Source organism: Struthio camelus, chromosome 7, assembly GCF_040807025.1.
Source record: "Struthio camelus isolate bStrCam1 chromosome 7, bStrCam1.hap1, whole genome shotgun sequence".
Lineage (NCBI taxonomy): Eukaryota > Metazoa > Chordata > Aves > Struthioniformes > Struthionidae > Struthio > Struthio camelus.
The window spans coordinates 32,930,956-32,955,365 of record NC_090948.1 but is presented as its reverse complement, the minus strand read 5'-3'; the positions used below and the strand labels follow the sequence as shown (position 1 = coordinate 32,955,365).

Genomic DNA, 24,410 nt, shown 5'->3' with positions numbered 1-24,410 from the left:
TGGTATCAGTTTTCTTTGAGATGCACGAAGCCGGTCTAAGATCCATAAAGATTCTGCTCCTCCCAATGACTGCTTCTCATGTTAGAGCTTTGGCATCCTTCTTGTCCTGTCATGTCTTCCTTTACTCCTTTGAGGAAGCCTGTCCAAAGCTTCTTGAGCCAAGCATAAATATATGTTTTTCAACTTTTCAATTATAAAAATACAGAATCTATCCTTGTTCAGTAAAACCTCAAGAAGAGTTCATCCACACACTCATGTGTCATCTGGTTTTGCAGTGAACAGGAACTAGGGAAATATTTTGATGATACTGATTCTTAAGTTGTTTCTCCACCGGTCATTCAGGTGTGTTCACCCTCCTGCGCTTTACTGTAGCCTCAATCAAATTCCTTGTTAGCTCTCTGTTACTTAACAGCCTCACAAAGCTAAGACAGCAGGATACATATCTTCCACACACTCACAAATGCCAGGGATATTTTCTGTTGCTTTGAAAGTAGTGTCAGATTGGCAGTCTGATTTGCTGACAGTTTACATGTAGGTTTTCATTATGCAGAGCATTCTCATCATGCTACCTATAGAAGAATCATATTTGGAATAAACTGTCAGATGTTCTGGTTTGGTAATATGTGAAGGGATCAACATTGTCCCAAGCAGAATGAATCTAATATGAATGTTTTACTTAAACTGGGAGGCAAATCTCTTGGGGGGGGGGGGAGCAGGTTTGCAGAATATATTGTATGTGACATGTCCTAGTGACAAGACAGGAGTCAGCTTCTCTTCATGGTGTTTAAGTGAAATTTCACTGTCTGTTAAGAAAACCTTAGGTATCTGGAAATTTTGTAATGCCTTACTACAAAATTATCAGAAAGGAGACAATTCTGAGGAAAGAATGAAATAGTAGGCAATAGTGTCCTAGAGGCAAAGTAATTTTGTCTTGGGTTCTGCTTTTCCACATGAATTATGAAAGTAGAAAAGGTAAACCTAGAATAATTACCGTAGGCCTTAGACATTTACTCATGTGCATATGTTACGGGCATGTTATATGAGTCTTGGCAGGGTTTATTATTGGTTTTGCTCACCTAATCTTGTTACATCCTTTTATTCATAAGAAGTTACATTTCTGAAACTTTTATCCTCTGAGTTAACATTTTGAATGGCTGTGGTATTTCAAAGTATTGAAAACACTTGAGGATAAGGGGAGAAAATTTTCCTTTTAAGGGTATAGGATAAGATCAGTATAGATTGAAGCCAGCTTGTAGATAATTGCAGGTGTGTAGGATTAGTAGCCATGCAAATTTAGGAACTGGCATCAGGTGTGTGTAAAGGCCCAGTCTGTTCGGAAAACATAAGGCTGTAAGTGAAGTAAGTGTTGGGTGAGGACAAAATGGTGTTGGTGTGAAGGGCTGGGGCATACCAAGGGTAGAGGCAGAACAGTCAAGGCAGTGATTTCACTGTGTTCTGTTGTTTGGAGTATCTGCTGAGATCTCTTCTGTCAGTGCCACTTGAGAATTGTGTGTGGTCATGAGTCTGCACAGTCCTCATTGGCTAGGGAGCTCTTCCTAGTGAAGTACAAAGGGCAGAGGTTCCTGCTGGTTCTTTTAGATCTATCAAAGCAGCCTTTGATATTTTTGAGTAGGGTTGAATGAATAATTTGTAATTAATAATATATTAAATGTGTAGTTTTTTGTGTATGAGTTATTTGAGTGCTTTGACAGTTATCTTACTTCTTTTGGTTTGAAAATGCTGTGAGTTGCTCTCAGCATGTAGGTTCTTCTCAAAGAATTTGCTGTAAATACTCTATATCTGAATTAGAAACCTGAACTGTGCTGACTTGCTCTTGGGGGCCATGCACCTCTTATCATCTGTGTGTTGGGGTGAAAGTGTGTTGTTCTGGTGTCAGCTTCCCAACTCCCTTTTTTGGTGACTAGTGTTTCTATTCTGATGCATGTTTTTGGGAAAGCTTTCTTTGAGTTAGTTCTCCCAGAAGTCCTTCCTGTGGTGCTTTGTGGTAGTGCTCCCCTGTGTGCTGGCCTGCTGATGCTGTGGGGCAAGTGCTGCTCTCTTGCCCACGGCAGGTCCCAGTGAGTGCTTGGGTGTCCTGGTGGGAAGTGGGGAATGGGACTGCACATCCCATTAGGGCTCTGCCTGGCTGCCCTCTAGCCCAGCAAGCTGGGGCCCTGGAGGAGCTGGCACTGAGCTGCCTATGGCCTGCTAGTGAGGCTGCTGCTGGCAGGCTCCAGGCAGAGCTGAGCTGATGCATTGCTGGTGGTGGTCTGCTTGCAGAAAAGTCAGGCAAGATAGGGAAATAGTGAAAGGGGAAGGCATGTTGTTATTTTATTCTGGAAGCATGCCCCCGCATTATTAGTGAACGAGTGGCTGTTTGTAGCTGCTTGCGTAGCATCAGGAGCCTGAGGAACTACTTTCTCTCAGTCTGTGGTGATGCATGTGTGGACTCTTACCTGGGTGGTCACTGCTCTGCTCTTCTGCCTACCTTTGAACTGTTGGCCAGGCACAGCGCAGCTCTGGTGCACAGCGGGCATTGAATGCCTTTCCCCCCTTCTTTGCAATGTCTATCTGCTGGGGGAGTTAATACTTTGCCCCCTGCTTCAGGACAGGGAAGCACAACAGAGAGGAGCGTATGTGCCTTCATCTATATTTTTCCTGGCACTCTCAGCAGTTTGCTTAGCAGAGTGGCTCTTCCCACGGAAGGGTAGGTATTTCCTTGCTAACAGCCCTCTGACTTGACTGTTTGAATGTTCTTCCTTTCTGAAGCCTTTCAGCTGTGGGATTTGCCTCTGTTGCTGCTATTAATTTGGTCTCCTTCATGATGTGCAGCATCCTCTGTTCTGTTTTCTTGGTTACTCCAAATTGGCTTTCCCTATGCTGTCTTAGAGGGACAAAGATGGGGCTGGAACATAGTTTAAGAGAGAATGTCTTTTTTTTAATAGTTTCTTCCCCCCCCCTCCCCTTGAATCTGTGAGGACCAACCAGTGCTGGATAGCTGGAATAATACCCAGGAAAAGCAGCTGAGAGAATTTTCACACTAAGCCCTGATCCTGGTGAGGAAACATGTGGGACTTTCTGTCAGGATGTGATGGGACTGGTGACATCCCAGTTGTAATGCCAAAATGTCTGATTATGTAGATTAGAGTCAGAATTGGAACTTGTTTATTTTCTTTAGCAGTTTGGTGAAGTGGACTGGGGGGAATGGTGGGAGATGTCTGTTTGTTTTGGTAGAAGCATGAAGTTAGGGGTCAAGCTCCCCTTGACTTTCAGGGGGATGGTGGTACCTGCAGGTTAACTTTTTTTCTTATTGAATGTATCTAATAGATTTAATTTTGAGTGCACTCAGTGACAGAATGAGGAATAGCCTGGATCTATAGTGTCCTGTCTTTTCCTAACAGCTATCAATTTTTTTATTTGTACTATTAAGAATTTTAATACAAGGTTTGTTTTTCAACTACTCCTACAGCATCTGGACAGTCTTCTGTGCATAGCATGACCTAAATTGCATGTTTGGGAAAGAAGTCTATTCTATGCAGGCTTCTATACTATGCATGTTATTTAAGTGAAAGGAGAATTGTGGGGAGTGCACAGCAGAAAGTTAAAGGATGTTGAGTGTACACTGTGAAGGAGTGTCCCTTTAAAGAGAGACAAATGGGGTTATGTTCTCATGGGTACCTTTGCCCCTCATGAGGTTTTAGGATTTCGATGGGCTCCAGTAATTTCTTATCAGTGAACTTTTAATTAGATTTTCCATTTCCTTGATTGCAGCTGTATTTAAAGAAAATGGCACTTGAGAATTCAAGAGCAAGAGGCAGTGACCCTGCCTTACCCAGCAATGCTGGCGGAAGTCTTTTCTTCTTAGTGCAGCGTAATTCTGCTCCTGCTATGAGGCTTGCTTTAATTTCAGTGCGAAAGGCTGGAGCGCCCATACAGGAGGCTCTTGTCCTGCCTTTCTTACAGAGCGTGCATTAGCTGGAGAGCAGGCATCTGATTAACGTCCCTAGTGCTGCCATAAATCAATTTGTGTATGCTTAAACAAGTTACATCAGCCTAATGGGAAAAGATGTGCTGAGACAATTAAAAGAATTAACCCAGAGCAGTGGAGGTCGATACAGTGGGATAATCTATTGTTTGAGTGTTATGATCAGGCACTTGGGTTCTGTCAGCCAGGCGCTGTAGGAACCAAACCCAAATCTCTCTCATGAGGAGGTTGATGTGTTTTCAGAGGACCTGACAATGGGGCTCTAGGGCTTCCAAATGCTTGAAGGCTGATGAGGTTTAATTATCTTTATTATTAATTTTTATTGCTCCAAGGTGGAAGGCAGCTGTGTGTGAATGAGTTCACTAGTGCATGTGTGTGTGTAAATAAGGCAGCTTGTGCCTTTTCTGCCAATGGAATTGGAGCATAAACAATAGGGTGGAATCACTTTCAGTGATATTATACAGTTTAGCTAAGCTTTTTCTCCTTACCCACTGACTCAAGAAGGTTGTCGTGCAATCTTCTTCATATGCTTTAGTGAGTTGCCCCAATCTAGCAGTACAAATGAGTACCAGTGGAAAACGAACTTAGACTTCTTATTAGATTTAGACTGCAGTGGTCACTGTGGTGAATTTAATTATCCCAAAAAGCTAAGTTTCTGAGAAGATGAGGAACAGAGGCCCCTTATTATAAGAATATTTTTGCTTACGAAAAGTCAAAATGACAGTATGTGTCTGGTAAGCTTATATCCCTAGAGCATAATTGTAAGCTTTTATTAAAGTTCAAGAGAATTGCACTTACATTCTTGAAAAATGAATCTTTGTCTTTCACAGCTAGTATTCATTAATTCAATCAAGTCCTATGCAAGTAAATAATAGCCTCTATTCCTCCCGTATTTCCCCTGCGTTTGCTTGAGGCTTTCTTAAAAGATGGGTTCTTCTCTTCCCTGGAAGACTTCCCCCACACCGCCCCCCTCTGTGGAGGCCAGACATAGCTGGAAAGCGCTGTCTGTCTGCAAGTAAGAGTGGTACAACACGGTTGGGGTTCTCCTTTCCTGCCAACTCGAAGTAAGGAAAGTCACTGTGCACTGAAACTTGGCGAGTCATCAGAGTCTCTGTCACATGAGTGTTTTTGGAGAAAGGCATGGAAGCCAGAAGATCAGCGGCTGATGCAGAGGGGTGCTCCTCATATTGTGGTTGTGTATGTGGCCCCTTCTTTCCATTCCCCCCCCCCCCCCGCCCCCGCCACTTCTGTAAAAGAAAGTCTAAGGGTTTGGAGGTTGGCTCTACCCCAGGGCACCGAGCTTTTCTGCTTTCCTGTTTCCCCGATTTGTCTGTTGTATTTCCAAAGCCCCTGAATGGGTCTCCCTCAGGTCAACAACCCAGTAATCTGGCTTCAGGTCCTGTCTCTGTCCAGCTGAGCTTCCCCCTCCTCACCCTGTAGAGGAGGGGAGAGTGGTGTGGTTTTTTGGTTTTCTTTATTTTTTTTTCTTTTGGTATTCTGGGCGGTTTTTTTTGGGGGGGAGGGGGTGTTTTGGCGTTTTTTTGGGGAGCATTGGGGTGTTTTAGTGGGGGGAGATTGGGGGGTGTTTTTGGGGGGGCCTTGGGGCTTTTTGGCCTCCTTGGGACCATGGTGGGGTTGGGATGTTTTGGGGGGGGGAGTTGGGGCGTTTTGGGATGTTTATTTGGGGGGGGGGGTTGGGGCATTTTAGCACGGGTAGGGCTTTTTAGCCTTTTTGGGAGGTTTGGGGCTTTTTAGCGTTTTGGGGGGGTGTTTTAGTGTTTTGGGGGAAGGTTGGGGCTTTTTAGCGTTTTTTGGGGGGTTGGGGGTGTTTTTTTTGGGGTTAGGGTGTTTAGGGGTGGTTTTGGGGGCATTGGGGTGTTGTTGGGGTTGAGGCTTTTTAGCGTTTTTTGGGGGGGCTTTGGGGCATTTTGGGGGCATTGGGGCTTTTTGCTGTTTTGGGGGGTGTGGTGGGATTGGGGTGTGTTTTGGGGGGTTGGGGCATTTTAGCGTGTTTTGGGGGGGTTGGGGCGTTCTGGCGTGTTTTGGGGGGTTGGGGGTGTGTTTTGGGAGGGTTGGGGCTTTTTAAGCGTTTTTTGGGGGAGGCTTGGGGCTTTTTAGTGTTTTGGAGGGGACAGGACATTTTTGGGGGTGGGTTGGGGCTTTGCAGCATTTTTGGGGGCATGTTAGCATTTTTGGGGGTATTGGGGCATTTTCGTGTTTTTGGGAGGGTTGGAGCATTTTGAGGAATTGGGACTTTTGGCGTTTTTGGGAGAGTTGAGGTGTTAGGGTGTTTTGGGGGAGTTGGAGCTTTTTAGCGTTTCTTGAGGAGTGTTGGGATGTTTTGGGGGGTTGGGGCATTTTCCACAACATGGAGGGATTTTGGGGGTTGGGGCAGTTGAGGCGTTTTTGGGGGGGTTGGGGCATTTTGGGGGTTGGGGCTTTTTAGCATTTAGAGGGGTTGGGGGCGGTTGAGGGGGTTAGGGAGTGTTAGCATTTTGGGGGAGTTGAGTTTTTGGGGAGCGTTGGGGCTTTTTGGCGTTTTGGGGGCTTTAGGGTGTTTTTGGGGTGGTTGGGGCTTTGTAGCGTTTTGGGGGTGTTGGGGTTGAGGCTTTTTTGGGCAAGTTGGGGCATGTTAGTGTTTTTGGGGGCATTGGAGCCGTTTTTGGGGCTGTTTTGCCGTTTTTTGGGGGGGATTGGGGCCGTTTTGGCATTTTTGGGGGCGTTGGGACCTTTTTGGGGAGTTGGAGCTCTTTAGCCATTTTTGGGGGGCACTGGGGCATTTTAGCGTTTTGCGGGGCATTGGGGCCTTTTCGAGGGTATTAGGGCTTTGTAGCCTTGTGGGGGGTTTGGGGCCTTTTTGAGGGGGTTGAGGCCTTTTTGGGGGTGTTGGGGCTCTTAGTTGTTTTTGGGGGGTCATGATGTTGGGGCACTTTGAGGTGGGTAGGGGCATGTTTTGAGGGGATTGGGGCCTTTTAGCTTTTTTGGGGGGAGTTGGGGCATTTTAGCATTTTTGGGGGAGGTTTGGGGCTTTTTAGTGTTTTGGGGGTGTTGGGACATTTTTGGGGGGCATGTAAGCGTTTTTGGGTGTGGGTTGGGGCTTTTTAGCATTTTACTGTTTTGGGGGGGGCGTGTTAGCGTTTTTGGCGTGTTTTGGGGGGATTGGGTCATATTAGCCTTTTGGCAGGGGTTCCGGTTTTGTAGCCTGTTTGGACACTTTTTAGTGTTTTTGGGGGGATGGGGCGTTGGGACGCTTTTTAGTGTTTTTTGGGGAGGTGGGGCATTTTTAGCAGGGTTAGGGCTTTTTAGCGTTTTTGGGGGTGCGGGGGCGTTTTGACGTCTTTGGGGGGTTGGGGCATTTTTGGGGGCATTTGGGCTTTTTAACGTTTTGGGGGGGTTGGGGCGTTGGAGTGTTTTGGTGTTTTTGGGAGGTGTTGGGGCTTTTTAGCATTTTGGGGGCTGTTGGACCGTTTTTGCGGGCTCTGTAGCTGTTTTGGGGGGAGGGCATTGGGGCTCTAGCTGTTTTTGGGGGTGTTGGGATCTTTTTGGGGGGTTGGGGAGTGTATTTGGGAGGTTAGGGCTTTTTACCTTTTGGGGGGAGTTGGGGCACGTTAGCATTTTTTGGGGAGGGTTGGGGCATTTTTGGGGGCGTTTTGGTGTTTTTGGGGGGCGTTTTTGGGGGCATTGGAGCTTTTTAGCGTTTTGGAGGTGTTGGCACATTGTGGGGGCGTTGGGGTTCTCTAGCCGTTTTGGGGGGCGTTGGGGACGTTTTAGCGTTTTGGGGGGAATTTTAGTGTTGGAGTTTGGGGAGGCGTGTTTGGCGTGTCTTTTTCCTTGAAGTTTTGAGATCCACTCCACTGCTGATGTAAAACAGTACGACAATGTTACACAGGTTAAAACCTGCCCAATGGAAGTCGGGAGTTTTGCTACAGACTGTCAAAGCAGCTGCATTTCATTCTGTTTTTAAGAAAATGAGAGATCAGCATCTGCAAAGATTATTTAAAAATAATTACCTTATTTGTTTGAGATGTTTTCTATAATATTTTTAATGTATATTAAATAGTGCACGTATATCATTTGACATAGCAAACACACTAACTGCTGTCTGTACTTGAAGCCAGCCTTTCCAGACAGTCTGTTTTGGAGATGCCATCCAATGAAGCATCATCTCCCGGTTTTGACTGTGATTTTTTTCGTGGTTTCAGGTTAACAGGGTGATAGCAACTCTTCACATATGTGGTGGGCTTGGAGTGCGCACAAAACAGATGCAGCCCTGCCTGTGCCCCTGGTTGTAGCAACAGCAGTGGTGCTCCACTTTGATTTGTTTTGTTGACCCAGTATTTGTTTTTTCCAGTAGAGTTACAGAGACTGACACTTAGTCCACTGAACAGAAACTCTCAGACTCCTTGAAATGGACACAGCAGCTTGGAAAGCAGAGCTCTGTGTTGGGTTGTGGAGCCTTTCTGAGTCCTCTAACTTCAACTGTCTCCTGGAACAGCCAGTGCAGACTTGAGAGGCCAGTCCTGCAGGGACAGGAGGGAAGAAACAGAGCATTTTTGTTTACCGTGTAGCAAGAGCTATTAGCTATATTTATTGCTTTAACTGCAAGGCGATTACCCAAGTAGTAGCTTACAAGATAGATTTGTAGCTATGTGAAGTGCCTAGGACTCTTCAGTTCTAGGCTGTGGCGGACAGTGCAGTAAAGGACACTTGGAGCAGATTTGTGGCAATTTAATGCCACCTTCTGGTTGTAAATATAACAGAGTTGCTCTTTAAAAATCAGTTTATTAATATCTTTATTTGATAAACTAGAATAATCGACTATCTAGCTTCTTTAGTAACTTTCTTGAACGCTTTTCCTGCTCTCTATTGAGTAACATGAACATTTCCCCTATGTTACTATTTAAATGAATAAGTAATATTGATAATGTAAAAAAACCTATACAATAAAATCACCATATATCATACCAATAAAATCATCATACATCTGCTGCTGATGACCTTAAAGGAAAAAGGTCAAGGTTGCAGAGGAGGGCTTGCCATCCTTGCTACAGAAAATCTACCAGGGTCATTCTATGTTAATAGCAAAAACCCAATTTCAATAACTAGCAAATGTTTGTTCTCCAGATATGTTATTTAATGATACATTACTACTAAATATTTTTTGGTTTTAAAGTAGCCTGTCCACTCCGCGTAAAAGATGTCCTTCCTTAAGAGAAGCAAAGAAATTAGTGACCTTACAAGAATATGATGATAAAATGAGGAATTAAAATCTGAGTAAACTTTTCACTAACAGCAAATAAAGCCAACGGAGATCTTGACTAGAACAGAATTAGTACCATGATATTTAAAAAGATTAAAGATGAAAGTCAGTTGTCAGTAGCTAAATGTACGTGATAGAAAAAGACCTTCTTTACGGCTGCACTCCTCAGGCTGTTTGTTCATGACTCTTTCCCCAGTAGGTGGTGCAAAGGTATCATGTACTTTTGGGAGGGGAAGAAAAGCTGCTTTCTCTTTCATCTCAGCCCTTGATTCGGTTCTCCACTGCCTAGTGTTTAGGGAATTCTTTGACATCAAAGGAAAATTAGAGTGTAGAAGATGCAAAGTGTAAGCAGATGGAGAAACATTATTTGATAGAATTTAGTTTCACGCATATGCTAGTTGCTATTGAAGATGCAGGCTGGCAGGGAATGGGGTTCCTTCTATTTACTGTAACTTACTTCTAGTTACTTGTTAGTATTTTATTGTTACTGACAGCAAAGCATTTCTGCATATCTTCTTGGTGTGAAAGCATATTTTGTTGTTGCATTTGGGCTATGGAACAGCTGCTGGTTTTCATTCCTTAGCACAAAGATCTGATGCCACCTTTTGCATATAAGAGGTTTACTTTTTTGAGGTTAGAAGGAATTCAGTTATTGAGGCATATGAGGAAATTAGTCTGCTTACAGATTGATGGAGCTCGCATACTTAATTCTGTTACATGTTGAGTGTTTGTTATATAAACCCATGTTTTGTGATCCTTTCTCTTACTTATCAATGTAAGCACTGATTTGCTGCTCTAAGTATTGCTCTAGACTGTTGTATGCTGACACAAATTCTGCACAGAAACATCAACTTTTGGATTTCATGCCTCTCAGGCTATGATGCCAGTTACGTGTATGTATTTGTATTTTCCACATACGTTCTTTACAAAACATTACTCTAGGTAGGATTCAATGAAAATATTTAATCATATCTATTTAGTGGTAAAATTGTTTAAAAGAAGTTCAAGGCAGCAATTTTTGACAAAGTAACATCTTCTCTGAAAAAATGTTGATATCTTTGAATTGTGCTTGATAGAACATCTAGCAGCCCTTTCTCACGTAGGGATTCTCTTGAGGTTAAATACTATTGGCTTCAATGGGAATTTTGCGTGAGAAAGTCTTAGTTGTGTATTCTCCAAACATTCGTAAAGATCATAAGAAAGATTCCCTCCTTTTTTAGGATGCGAATACTATGTCTATGAACAATAGAGATAATCATTTGGTTATGATGTCATAATCTCTTTTTCTATTGTCATGTCAGATGATGTCAGTAAGATGATGTCAGTGAAGATGTGTCATGTATTAGACAAACTTTGGAATGATGGATTTGGTGAACAGCAAACAAATACTTGAATCTTAAAAATGTAAATTTTTCTCTGGCAAGTTTTGTTTCTATTAGGGGCAATCTGCTGAGATGAATGGATATCATCACTAGTTGTCTTTATTTGCTCCCAGTTTGTCAGTGCCAGTGCCAAAGACTTCACAGTGAAATCCTTTCCTTCACGGTGAAATTTATGCGAGAGCACAAAGCAAACAACAGCTGCTCTGCCTGGGCTGCTTAGACTAGTTGAAGTTACATTAAGGTGTCCTGCTCTGATGTTGTCTATGGACATCAGCCTGAAAAGACAGGGCTTCGAACCTCGAGCTTGATTATAAATAACTATGTCCTGTAACTCTTAAAATAAATCAGAAGCTCAGCCCTGGCTGGATTCCTTAGATAGCTAACTGGAAGGGGCCAGCTAGGGCTTTAGAGATTTCAGCTGTTTTCTAACTGGAGTCTGAGATAAATTTCTGTATCTTGGCCTTGTAAAGAATATTTTCTGTATTTGAGCACCCTTCTGGTGTCATCTTTGAACTTAAGCACCCCTTTGACTCCGTTCTTACTTATCAAATCTCCTTTTTCCTAAAGCCTGGATGGGTGCTGGGAGAGGACGTACTGATTTATCCAGGCAATTTAGTCCACTTATTCTCTGATTCAAAATCCAGGAAAAAGCAGCCCGCACCACTCGCTTCAGCGAGGACTGAAGGAAATGGCTGCTACTCCCTTGAGAGCTCATCAGAACAATTTCTAAAAGTGAAGAAGTAGTTATCACAGACAGACCTACATTTTTCCCTTCCTGTTGCTAGGCTTTCTGCCACTTTGTGCTGTCAGTCTTGGGCTGATGGTCTGTATTCAGCTGCTTTCTCCACGTGATATTATTTTTTTGAAAAACTACATAGGACTGAGTGACCTTTCCATCTCCCAACTGCATGTACAACTGGCCAGTCAGCAAATCTTTGATGCAGTATATTTTGAAATGACCTTGTGGTATACCTGAGAGCTGGCAGCCACAAAGGAGGAGGGCTGCTTTCTGTATTGGACGCAATAGAGGGCAGGGGGCTGCTGTCAGGATCTCTACCAGAGCTATGTCTAAATGCATGCGGAAGGCACAATTCTTTGTTTATGTATCAATGTTGTTTCCTACCTGTGACAAGCCATGATAGGGCATGTATTTTAGAGAGATTATCACACTTCTCAGGTGATTAAAGTCCAGAGGCAATCTGAGGTATGCAATAATCGCATGGAAATACACTGCCTGTTTGGTCTGATTGTTTAAGTAATCATGCCATTTTCTTTTGCAACTTTGGAAATTGCATATGGTCAGGTGCCCCCATAACCACAGGCGTTAGCACGTGGAGAAGGTAGGATGCCTGGAAAAGCCGCAACCCTCCCCCATCAGCCCTAGAGGTGGCTCCAGCCATTGAAGAGCAAAGGTGGCTTTTGTAAAGAGCCAGACTACTCACGTCATAGCGAATCTGTTCCTTCCTGCTTCTCAGATCAGCGCTGTCTGCCACACTGAGCTAACTCGATTATCCCCAAGATAAGATTACCCAAGGGTGATCCCCCCCCCCCCCCCCCCGCCCGCTGTGACAAGCAATGGGAAGCGACTCTTCACTTCTGGAGTTGCACCCTGGAACAGGTCTGTCTTCAGGAAACTGAAGCATTTATTAACTAGGAAATGTAATTGTTTGTGTTATGTATTTCTTCTTGATTTTATTTATATTTTGGATCACAAACTCTCTGCTCTGAGTAGGGGTTCTTAAATACTGTTTCCTTGGCTAATGCCAGCACAGAGCGAAAATTGTATTGTGGAGCTGTGACAGTGGCAACAGCCATGACTCCTGGCTCTGAGCTGGGGCATGTGCAGGAGGAAGAAACGTTTAGCTGCACAGGCAGCATTCCTATCTCCTCAGAGGAGAAACTTTTAGACTGGGTTTTTGTCTCTTGAAGCTCTGTCTTGTAAAACTGGTGGTAAGGATTCAACAGTATCTGAACAAAAGGCTTAAACAATACTCATTTTTAAAATAAACTTTATGTGAACTTAGCCATATTTCAAATGCAGCAGCAATGTCAGGAAGAGGAATTACAGGTTACGTATGGTACCTGGATGAGGGCCTATGTTCCCTTCAGTTTTACAGCATGATGGGGAAGCAAGCTTGCAGCACACATGCTAGAGAAACCATCAGAAGGTTGTGTGCTAGGCATTAGAAGCAGTAAACCTAATGATTCCTTTTGCAAATACTGTTTGCCTGTTCTTTGATTAGCTTTCTCCTGCACTTTTGCACTATTTTGATTTTTGATGTGACCTGCCTTATTATTATAGAAAGGTAAGGAAGACCTTGCAAAGAAAAATAGCAGGGTGTGAATATATTTAACAGATCAACATTTCTTAGTGCTTTATAAGAGATCAGCATCACTTTCTCCTGTATCTATGTATGGGGAAAACAACACAGACTTCCACTGTACAATGAAAGAGGATATTACTTCTGCACATTAGCTCAGATCATCTCTCATCAGAGCCAGTCTTTGCATGTTATAGCAGGCTTTTAAAAGTATCTTTCATTGTCCATACTTCTCTTGTCTCACTTAATGTGAGCTAGCCATAATCAAAACCCCAGAGACAGAACATCAGGGAGAGAACCACAGGGCTGGGCCTGTCCTGTCAATTGGCTATGCCCCCCCTTCCCTAAGGAAAGGGTCGAGTGGGGGAATTCATGGAGTACCATTTGTATTTTCTGGTTCAGTGGATGAAACCAATTTTGTAAAGTGCAGCCTGTTCAGAGCTTGTCTGAGATCTGCTCACAGAGCATGTGGATGTGTCTCTGTTCAGATGGTCCTTAGAAACACTCGGTTTTTTGGGAAGGTAGTCAAGCAGTAATGAATGAGCAACAAATCCATCTGTATAACTGCCGATAACTTCATGTGCTATGGCTACATCATACCATTTTCAGTGTCTGTCAGTGGAGGTTTTGCTCCAATTTCTTGTTTGTTTCCCTTTCAAACAGTTGTTCCACAGATGATTATATGGAAAAGCTAGATTAAAAAGTCACATAAGCTGCTTTAGCAGCCATTAATTTAAATACACTCAGTAGAGGAAACATTCATATCCCAAATCAATTCAGTAAATGAAGACAGGTCACTGTCCCTGTTGAAAGGACTTATGAATGTTCAGGACGACAGACCTTCCTCTCAGCAAGCAATACAGGGACTATGCTCTCAGTAGCACTTTACTCTTACTAGAAATAAAAATCTGCCAATGTGGGAGCCCTAGAAAGAGATAAGTGATTTTATTTTACTGTTGCAAAGGAATGGATCTCCTGGTTAGAGAGAAATGAGGCTCCTGCAGGAATAGATTTCCATAGGACTGGGTGGTAGAGGATGAAACTCCAGCCAGGAGGAGAGTTTCCTCTAGCAACTCTACAAGATGGCTCTGTGAGGGGCCATGCACGACTGGACAAGTGTAGCTCCCTGTCTTTGGCTAAAATCCCTGCATGAATGCATTTCTTGGAGTAAGCAGACTGTAAAACTAGCAGCGAGAGAAGTGGCAGATACCTCTCCCCTCCAGAAAGACATTGGTAAGAGAGAAGGGCTCCTTTGTCTTGGTATGCTTGGTCAGTGCTGCTCAGCTGGTTGTGCTAAATAGTGATGGTCCCAAAAACAGCATGGGTAATCACATGTCCTCTAGTCCTTGTGAAAAGAATATCTCTTTCTGCTCTGTTTTGTGAAGACTAGTCTTAAATCCTTCCGCCCTGTATGGCAAACCTTTCCTTGTCAGATGTGGAAGAGGCCTGTCTTTGCAGGTTAAATGTGAACGTGCACTCCTAGAGCACCTATCTATCTGCTGAATGATAGGAAATTGTGGGTTGTGCATCTCCTTAGGATAGTGAGAGAGAAACAATGATATCATGGAAGTGTTGACTTTTCAGAAAAAAGGAAGCCAAGAGATGGGAGATGATTTTTATCTAACTGTGACACTTGCACAGTACCACCATGTATCAAACTAACCAGATCAAATACCAATTAATCCTTAGATCTCTGCTGCGCGTACCACTGACACCGATTCTTCAGTTAGCAACACTTAGGTGGTAGATTGGGTTCAGCATGATTAGTCCTTGTAAATTCTCCACAAATTATTCGGCCAGAACGCTTTGTGCTCTGTGAGAGGTGGGAAGAGGAATGTTTGTCCCTGTGTGCCGGCCTAGCCCTGGGCCTCTGGAAACTACAGTCTGAAAAGGCATGAGGATGTAAGCTACCAGTGGGACCTAGGCACAACTGCAGATATTAGCTGAGTTACAATTGCTCCTCAAGGAGCCACTGATGGACTTGAGAAATTGCCCATCAGTGCTCTGTTTAGGGGAATGGAAACCCTGATACTGTAGGGGAGTGCCTAGGCAATGGCTATGAGGGACACGAGAGCCTGTGTTAGAGGGAGTATTTTTCTCATTGTGTCCTCCTTTTGAAGAATTTTTAGGGCAAAAACTATCTAAGAAAAAGTGGTCAGTTGATATTTCCTTGGGGCCCACTAAGGCTTTTCCAAGATGGGAAATGTCAGTGAGCAGCCTCAAGTATGCACTAGATGTGCAGCTTTCCTGGCTGCAGTCATAGGGTGGGGTGACTTGGCATACAAGTACCTATTTTGTCCCTACAATGAAACTTGTCTGGGAGCCATTTCTGTGTTCTTTGGTAACAGTAGCACAGGACATAATACAGGGAATTTGAGTTGAAAGGAAAAAAAATTTTCACTTGCATGCAAATTCTGATTAGTGTTGATTATTTCTACTGCCCTGCAAATGTTTGTGCAGATAGTTGACTGTGATAAACTAGTAACAAATCATTTTCCTTAATGATCCCGAGTCTGCAATCTAAAGAATACAAAAAGGAGCCAATGTGAAGTAGCATGCGTTATTACACAGCAGGTTAGGCTTCTCTTGGATAGAAATGGACGTAGCTTATGGGATATCACTACTGCATCTCAGTCCTCATAGCTGCTTTCTGGAACCTATTATGTTTCTGACTTCTATTTCTCATAGAGCAGAAAAGGAAGTGATTCCTATAGCTGTAACACACAGCATTTTTCTAGGTTAGGAAAATAATACAGTTGCCAAGTGATTTTTTCAGTATGATAGGGTTTCCCCATTTACACAAGAATATAACTATCTCTCTTCCATTTTCAAAGACTGGATTTTCTCTCCTTTTTTGTTAGTGGAATTGCTGTTGGATGTCCCTGGAGCAAATTACAGAAACCCTAATTACGAAGTCTGTCTTCAAAAAAAGTGTGAGTAAAACCTTTGGAATCTCTTTCATCTAGAATCGGGTGTCTCATATTATAGCTATGCCCTATAGCATCATTTTTAATCAAGAAGATTTAAACCAACCTGTGTTTTGAAAGGAAATGAGGTCAAAGGTAATTGTTTAACTTGCTCATCTCTTTAAAAGTATCGGTGAGCAAGTTTTAAAAATCATTTAAAAATTCTGTAGAATGAAAGTAAGCAGAAAAACCAGGACCTTTGGAATAAAGTGTGTGAAATCCAGATAACTTCCTTTTCTATGTATGTAAACTACTTGTGAGGCTTGTGTACCACCTACTGCAGGGGACTGGATATGGGCCCAGAGGCTGCTTTAGTCAAAAGGTGAATATGTTTGCAAATACAAATATAGGGAGAACTGAAGAAATTTCTCTTCTAACCACATGATTCTACCATTGTCCTTATCCTTCATCTTCATATCTCTCTCCACCCTATGGTGGTTGCTTCGTCTGTCACGTTGCAGTGAGACTGAGCGCTCTTTGGAGCTGTGGCTTTCTGGTTGGGGTTTATGAAGTGCTCGCTATAGCTTCAGAATGCTCAAATAACTGGAGCTTTTATTTCCTCTTGATCTTTCCTGTTTTGATTACCATCTTGTTGCTCCTTGTTTTTGTATCCAGGAGTAGCTGAAAATGTTTTATTATCCTGGTATAGAACTTGTTCGGAAGACTGAAGGCTGTTGATACTTCTATATGAAAAAGAAGTTTTGGAAGCAGCATGAGGAGTTGTTCTTTTTAAGATGAGCTCTTTGTTCACAGCCAGTTTGATTCTACTTCAGATATAGAACCCTAATATTTTTTTCATATGTTTGCTTATTTTGGTGGATTACAAGGCTTTTTAAACAGAAGCTCTCAAAGCATCTCAGTAGTGGTCATGGCAGTTCACAAGAACGTTTTCTGGTTTAATATTTTGCCTTTGAGCAGCCCTATCTATCCTCCCCAATCTATATTTAACAGATGAGTATATCTGAGTAATGAATATTTGAGAATATTGCAATCTGTGTGTATGGCAGTATTCCAAGTGAAGGAGGAAAACTCTGTGGGAAGGGTTCCTGGGTACTCATTTTATAGCTCAGCTTTAGGCATCTGTTTAATTGCTCCCGAAAAGCTGAAGCAAAATGGACAGGCAGACACAACCAGATATATTTTCATTTGCATTGCTACACAATTTCCTATGCCAGGATAGGGTTTGGCAGCCTTTCTCTCCCTGGAGGATGAGAAAATGCCAAGCTTGCTGAGGATAGACTTTCTTTGTCTCCTCATGGTGATGGAAAAGAGCGTAGTAAAACACAGGGAAACTTGCAGCCTCATTAAGCCCAGTAGTAAGCTTTTGAGATGAACCTGCAACTCTAAGGGTGTGCTCCTGATGTTTGTTTACCTAATGATGCCCTGGTTATTGGGACTTGTTTGGTGTTATGCTCTTCAAGCAGACCAAGTGTTTGATTTCCAAAAAAAAAAAAAAAAAAAAAAAAATTGGCCCAGGAACGTCTGGATAAATGCTGATGCAGGAGCAGAAGTAAAATGCATAGGTTAATGTATAAGTTATTGTGTAAATACACAACTTGTAAATATGTTTTCATTTAAAACTACAGAGTGAGTGCTGGCCCCTGGCAGCCAGCTGTAAAGCTGTCTGGAGTCAGAGGGAGCAGATGCTGACTCTCTGGGGGTAGGTGAGCATAGCCCAGGCTGAACGTGACACCTCTGTTCTTTGACAGCACTTCCTGAAACTATTATTTTGATGCTGGGAGCATATTTCTTCCTGAAGCCGCTACCAACAAACAGTTTAGGGTTCCCTTGGCAGTTGTTTTGCTGAAGTCATTCCTGTTCTAGATTTTAGCCTGTTTTGGTTCTCTTTACAAGTGACTTTTGATAATCTAAAGATGGTTCAGCATGAGTTAAGGGTGAGAGATATGTGTGTGTGTGTATATATGTTTAAATATATATTTATATAAATTTTTTTTGTTTGTGAAGGTCTCAAGGACCCTTTTCCAGGGCTGCCCTGGGAAAACTAGTGGGAGTTTAATTCACAAAAAAGACTGTGGTGTCTAATTTTTTAATGTTTGCCAATGTAGCTGCATGAGCAGTCCCAGTCTGTAGTACTTTTGGAAGACTATTTTTTGTAGAGTGAGTACTGTAACCAGTCTGCCCATGTGTTGCAGACTAACAGCTCACAAATCTTAGTTTGCCAAAAAGCAGCTAGAGGATTCATCATTGTTGATTCGTTTATCTATCATATCAAATAGTATAAGATTTTTTTCTAAGTGCTAGCTTTGTTTTGTTTTTAATGACTGTTCCCATGTAGTTAACTGGAGTCAACCTGAGGTTAAAGCTAATTTAAACTGGGTGCTATATTTAACGTTTATGGCGCTAAAAGGATTATAGGAAAATAGATACTACATAAGTGGTCATAATCTTCTCACTGTTTGTGGTACTTGAGTGGCAGAGAATGGGGTGCCAATCTGAGATTAAAAATCTAATTTTAGGGAACTAACAAGAGAGTCACATTGAAGCAAAAAGGTAAAGATGGATTAGATTTTGCAGACTGACTATTTTAATTGGACCTCAGACCTGCTTAAAACCTTACAATCAGAGCTTCGACCAAAGCCTGGGATTCTAAATGACGCTACTTTCATACACCAATTTAATAAAACAAAAATAGACGCTTCCATTATGTTCCTGATAGGATAATCAGAACGCGTTTTGAGAGGTCAGTTTTTTCCCCTGCTTGACGTTTGGCAAGCTACCTCCATGCTATTAGTTTTTGATTGCTGGAGGCAGTACCTCACACAGAAGAGGAGTTGGCTACTCTGCAACGAGAGAGCCTAGCCTGGGACACAAACAAATACAAATTGCAGCCCAGGTGCTGCCCCTTGGTCGTCATGCACCTGAAAGGTGGTCACCTCACCTGAAAGGACCTCCTGGTTCATTTCTTTTCCACCACCTGGAGGGGGAAAAAAAGGAGAGAATTGATTTGGGAAAAGTAATGCTATTGGCAGACCTGGCCCTACAGCTCTGTTGGGAGAGTGTGTTACTTATAAAAAGAGACAAAATCAAGTTTTAAACTGGGAAAATCCCATCACTGCATTAGAGATTAACCTGCTTCTTTAAGTAAAGTTGACGACGCAACTGAAAAGGGCCTGGCCCCTAGCGCGTACCCTTGTGATTCTCTTGGAGTCACTGCGCCACTGGTTTACCTGTGTTTGCTTACAGTACCTGGGGCATTACTCCACCTTCTTTCAGTCATATTTAACAGCTGCCAACAGGAAGAGAGAAGGGTCTTGCATTCTCAGTGTGACCAAAGTATAAGCAAAATGAGCATCTGAAGAATATCTGAACGGAGCTCCCTTTTATTCCTGCTTGTCTGTAGGCTTTAAAATAACAACTAAACCCCCTTAATGGGATTTGTATACCATATGGTACCTTCCCCACAGGATGACACTCTTGTGTTCCTATTCTGTCGCTTGCCCATATCTACAAGTAGTTTTCAGCATCATTTAAAGACCCCCAAAGACTCATCACCATCTCTTTGGATTATACATTGGTTATATATCCTGTCTGGGGCATAATATTCTCTCACAGTGGAAAGTCAATGGAATAGACTTTTGCGGCAAGTGCAAGGCTTCTGAAATGTTATGAGAACGATATGTTACTTAATGTATGCTTAAATTATGCTTTATTATGTATTAGGATGCTGGCATGCTTCAAGTCCTGTATTCCTTTGTTTTGTTTGTAATACTCTCATCCTTGCTGGTAATGAATTCTTAGAACAACGTCAAAAATACACTAAAATTAGTTTTATTATTATTATTTGATCAGTATAATCTAAAAAAGACTGTAGTACTGCTTGTTCCACTGATGCTTGTGATGCTCTCCTTTTCATTAGTTTCACCCTAATCCCAGTTCCAAAGCTGCTGAGGTTCAGCCAGCTCTAGTTACACAACCGTTTGCTGGTAGATAGAGCCTTTACTTATGGGCAGTGCTATTGGACTAATGTTTCCAATTTCAACTGCTGACTGGGTTTTCATTGAAGTCAAAAACCCTGGTGTTTTCCCCGTTATTTCTGGTCTGCTGCTTCATGTGTTACACTTATGTATAGCTGCTGTATACCCTTAATTCGAAAATGCTGCCTTCAGGTGATGTTCTTTACTGTGCCGTGGAAGGCAAAGGTGGTGCTGCTGCCTGCTGTGCAGCAGGTAGAAGAGGAAGGACAGATGAATAGACACAGAGGGCACTCTCTCTGTGTTTATACAGTGCCATCTTGTGTGTAGCTAGGTTGTCTGTCGCAGTCTGTAGTGTTGCTGTATGGCATTCAAATGCAGGCCACCTTGGCTAGCTAGAAATAGGGCTGATGATATCCCTCCTGGAGGGTACATTAGGGCACTGCCTTAGATGTTTAGCTGAAACTGGGTTGAGAAATCCTGTAGAGGGTGAAGGAATACACATGGACGGTAGATGACCTTGTCCCTCTCTGCGAGTCTGGAAGTAATAGAACATTTCAAAATAGTTCTGGGCTTGCAATGTGAATGGAAAGCTTTCTCAGCTTTGTAAAGGTTGAGCAGCAGCCACTGCTATGCTGGAACAAAACTTTACGCTTGGTGCTGTTTGAGGTTGTAGATGGGGTGTTTGTTTTTTTTTTTTTCCCTCCTGTTCCAGATAACATATTGTGAAAACTTTCTTACTCCTCTGCCAAACTAGAGCTGCTAATGGCTACCCTGCTGCTGCTGCGACTGCTAGTTCCTACCTTTCGAATGGATCATGCTCCATCAAACAACAGCTATCAAAATCCTAGCTGACTTTCGGGGTAAACTGCCAGCAACAGGCCAGAGAGTAAGAATGAGCAGAAGCCGGTACTCGTAGACAAGTAGTTTGCTCAAGTGCCAGGGCTCAGCCTTGACTTGCTTACCCTAGTGTAGCCTGCAAGTCACTGCATTCACTGAGATGGATGTACTTCTAGGTGACACCACGTTAAAAACTTCATTCCTACTGGGCAACTTTCTTCCTTCTTCATGTACTTCTGCTCCAGTGACCTGTGAAAAGAAAGAGAAAACATACCTGGGATAATAAAAGAAAGAGGAACAACCTCAGGGACCATAAGATCATTTAGACTGACCTCCTGTGTACGGCAGTTCATTAAATGTATGACTCCAGCTAAACTGAAGCATTTCCTCCCTCAGGGAGGTAGACTGCTGTGAGCCCCAGGAAGACACTAACTTATTACTATTGCTGGCAATCTCTGCAGTGGGTTTAATTAGGTGAGAAATACCCAGAGGTATCTAACAAGCCCCACAAATCCCATACTGTAAAGGAAAGCAAGTGTCTCATGCAATGGCCTTGGGTGGAAGGAAAATGAGGAGGGAGGAGAGGGGAAGGAATGGAGATATGGTGACCAGTTTGACTTGGTGAAGCACTGAGGTCACAAAAGAGCCAAGAAGCAGAAGTTAACTTGGGCTGATCTCCATGAGCTAGGGCTCCCAAACCCCAGACTAACTTGTTAAAAATTCCTATGGGATGTCTTTTGCTACATGTAGCTCCTTCTGTGACTGCAGCATAGACCCATCTCTTAAAAAGAGAAAGAAGGGTATAGAGAAGAAGATTTTTGCCCTTTGAGAAGGAGTGATGGTCCAATCCATCTGGCACATGTCCCTGGTTGTCCTGCATGCTTCAGGAAAGAGCAAGGAACCCTTTCCCTTCGTCATCCCTTCTCCCTGAACATGAGGTTGATGTGGCCTCAGACTGGTAACTTGCATCCTTCCTGATTGTTATCCATGAAGCATTATCAAGCCGTTATTTTATTACACACATGGAAACATGGCAAGCACGTTGAGTACAGCCCTTCTACAAAGGGCTGAGGAGATAAAGGTATGTGTGAAAGTACTAACAGATTCATAGATTCCAGAGCAGGAAAGGACAACCATAATCAATTGGTTTGAAGCTAGACTTAAACGCATATCTTCAGATCTGTCTTTGTCTAAAATGCTGCAAATTATGGTGGTTTCACTAGTTCCCATGATAAGCTGTTCCTGTCCTTTATTACTTTAGTGCAGGGAAAATTTCCCTTATTTCAAGGTTGAATTTATCTAGCTTTAGCTTTTACTCATTAGATCTTTGTCAGCCTGCTTGGAAAGCTCCTTGCACGTGTCTTGCCCAAGCGCAATTATCTGCATATCTTCATCACATGAAGCTATGTCTATGCTTTCTCTTCAATGACCTGAATATGTTGAGCTCCTTACTCCTTACATCAGAAGACTTGGGCCTTTTTTTTTTTTTTTTTTTTTTTTGGTTAAAGGCAGGGAATTCATCTGTGACACTTACTTGAACTCTGTCCAATGTTTCCAAGTCCTCTTTAAAATGCAAACAGCAGAATATGATTCAGTAACCTAGTAGAGATCTTGGCAGTGTTGCTCAAAGATGCTGGAATCCTTCGTTATTTCTATTTCATCCTTTTTTCCTCTATATGCAAGAATCTCATTAGTCCTTTTTGCTACAGCATTGCCTAGAGAGCTTACATTGAGGCGATTATCTATAATGACCCCTAAATCCTTATGAGTCCTGTTTTTCAAAGCAGTCTTCTATCGTATAAATATAACTGACTGCCTTTCTTGTATCTCAAACACTTATCTGACAAAATTTGTTTTGGTAAGGCTTATAACCATTTATCCAGGTGGTTCAGGTCATCTTGTAATGATAATCCATGTATCTCTTAATTTACTACTCAATAAATGTTTGTGTCAGCTGAATATGTGACTATATCCACATATAGAGAATCAAAAAACATTGGCTCCAGAACAGCTCTTACTGGCTCAAAAATATCCCTGTTCACGGGGGAGACACCTCCTGGTGTCCCAGGCTTCCCACTAGCTATATTTTGAGATCTATCAGTGGTGTTATTTATAATTCATAGAGTATGTTCTGTGATAATTCCATAGGAAATGAAGTTTGTCGTGTTTTGCTAATCCTCATGAGTATCTTAGAGAATCCAAGTGTTCATTAGCAATGCCTTTGCCATTTTCTCTTGGAAGCAGGAGTCATGATCCAGATTTCTTCCCTTCCAGTCAAATCAAACCATAACTGCTTGTGCTCCATTTGTGCCCCTCCATTTTGCTAAACTTTGAATTCTGTTCCGCAAAGAGCGTAGTTTCAGTTGGGAAATGGAAGTGTTGCAACAGTGCTAGGGCATCTTTGGGGAGAAAGAAGACATGTCCTGTCCTATCAGGCTAAGGACAAATGGATTTGAATCCCTCCACTACCAAGCACTACCCTATGAGAGCATCTCTTCTGGCAATAACTGTGATTTCCTGGTCATTTTCTTGAAAGAAAGACTTCAGGTTGCCTAATTTTAGGCTTTGAATCTTTCTTGAAAACAAGCTAAATAGAGGAAGTGGGTAAATGCATTGCTAAAGGCCAAGCAGGCAGGATATGAGACAAACTCTGTTCAGTTTTATTGTCTGTTTTTAGGTCGTTTCTTCTTTACATAGTGCGTGAATCCCACTTCCTGGTGCATTGCCCAGGCTGGGGGACTATACTTCAGGAGCTGAATATATTGAGTTTCTGTGCCGAGTGTCTTGACACAATTTCCTTTTACATGGAGGGATAACTCAGAAATGCGTTAACTATCTCGTCTCCACTAAGGTTGTTCTTTGTTAGCTACTTTAAGAGCGATGAGACCTTCCATATGGAGGGAATGCTGTGGAGCCCTCTGGGAAGCATGACATTTGATCTATACATCAGAGGCGCTATTCAGTGCGGTATCTAGGATGTGCTGCTGTGCATTGCTGGGCCAGAAGCATAATGGCAGAGTGCCAGTTAACTTTGAGGTTCAGCCTGGCTCCAGTTCAGTAGTGAGACACAATTAAGGCCTCTTTGTTGACAAATGTTGCTGTCGCTTTCTGGTTTTGTCTTCCCTCTTTGTTTAACAGCATTATTCCTTTCTCATCTGTAGTTACAGCATCTTTAAGCTTCTGCTTGTACTTCTGCTTTTCAGCTAACGATCTCTCATCTAACATGACATAATTTGCTTCCTAAAGAGCCTGTATTTAAATAAAGGGTCAGACTATAGAGTAAGGAATGAAGAACGCCTTCTTAGCGCTTCCCAGTGCAGTTCAGTGAAACAAATCTTGTGACAGCAGGCATGGATCATTGAATGACATGGGGGGGGGGAAATTATATCTCGTGTTTGCTACTACATCAATGAGAATGCAAATAGCGACTTTTCTGACAATTAGTACCTCCAACTTTTGTCTGCCAAAATATAGTTTGCTTTTACTTTTTGTTTTTATTTTCAAGATCTGAAGCATATTGAAAATTTAGCACTGTTATTGTAAAGAAAGTTATTGAAAATATTGAAAGTTTTCTGTCTGCTTCCAAACAAATTTCTCCACTAGTTTTCATATGCAAGTGAAATACTGCTGTGACCATTTCAATCCCTTTTTTTTACAATAAATGTGACCTACGATGTAGGTCACAAATGTTTGTTCTCCTGCAGTTGCGTTCTTGCATTATCAG

At 42.5% G+C, this 24,410-nt stretch overlaps 1 protein-coding gene across 11 annotated transcripts in view; it reads left to right on the top strand.

Annotated features, from left to right (window-relative positions):
• The window catches only part of LRIT1 (leucine rich repeat, Ig-like and transmembrane domains 1), a 136,309-nt gene that overhangs the window by 59,541 nt on the left and 52,358 nt on the right, over positions 1–24,410 (top strand). For 7 of the 11 annotated variants that reach the window (XM_068950631.1, XM_068950632.1, XM_068950628.1 and 4 more), the window contains one exon: positions 15,810–15,881. The exons of 3 other annotated variants lie outside the window; for them this stretch is intronic. Coding sequence is in view for 1 of the 8 variants with exons in the window: in XM_068950632.1 (XP_068806733.1) it covers positions 15,825–15,881 (57 nt within the window). In the remaining 7 variants the exon portion in view is untranslated. Of the gene's footprint in view, positions 1–12,222; positions 12,246–15,809; positions 15,882–24,410 lie in introns of those variants that run through there. One more of the 11 variants, XM_068950637.1, reaches the window with a different exon arrangement.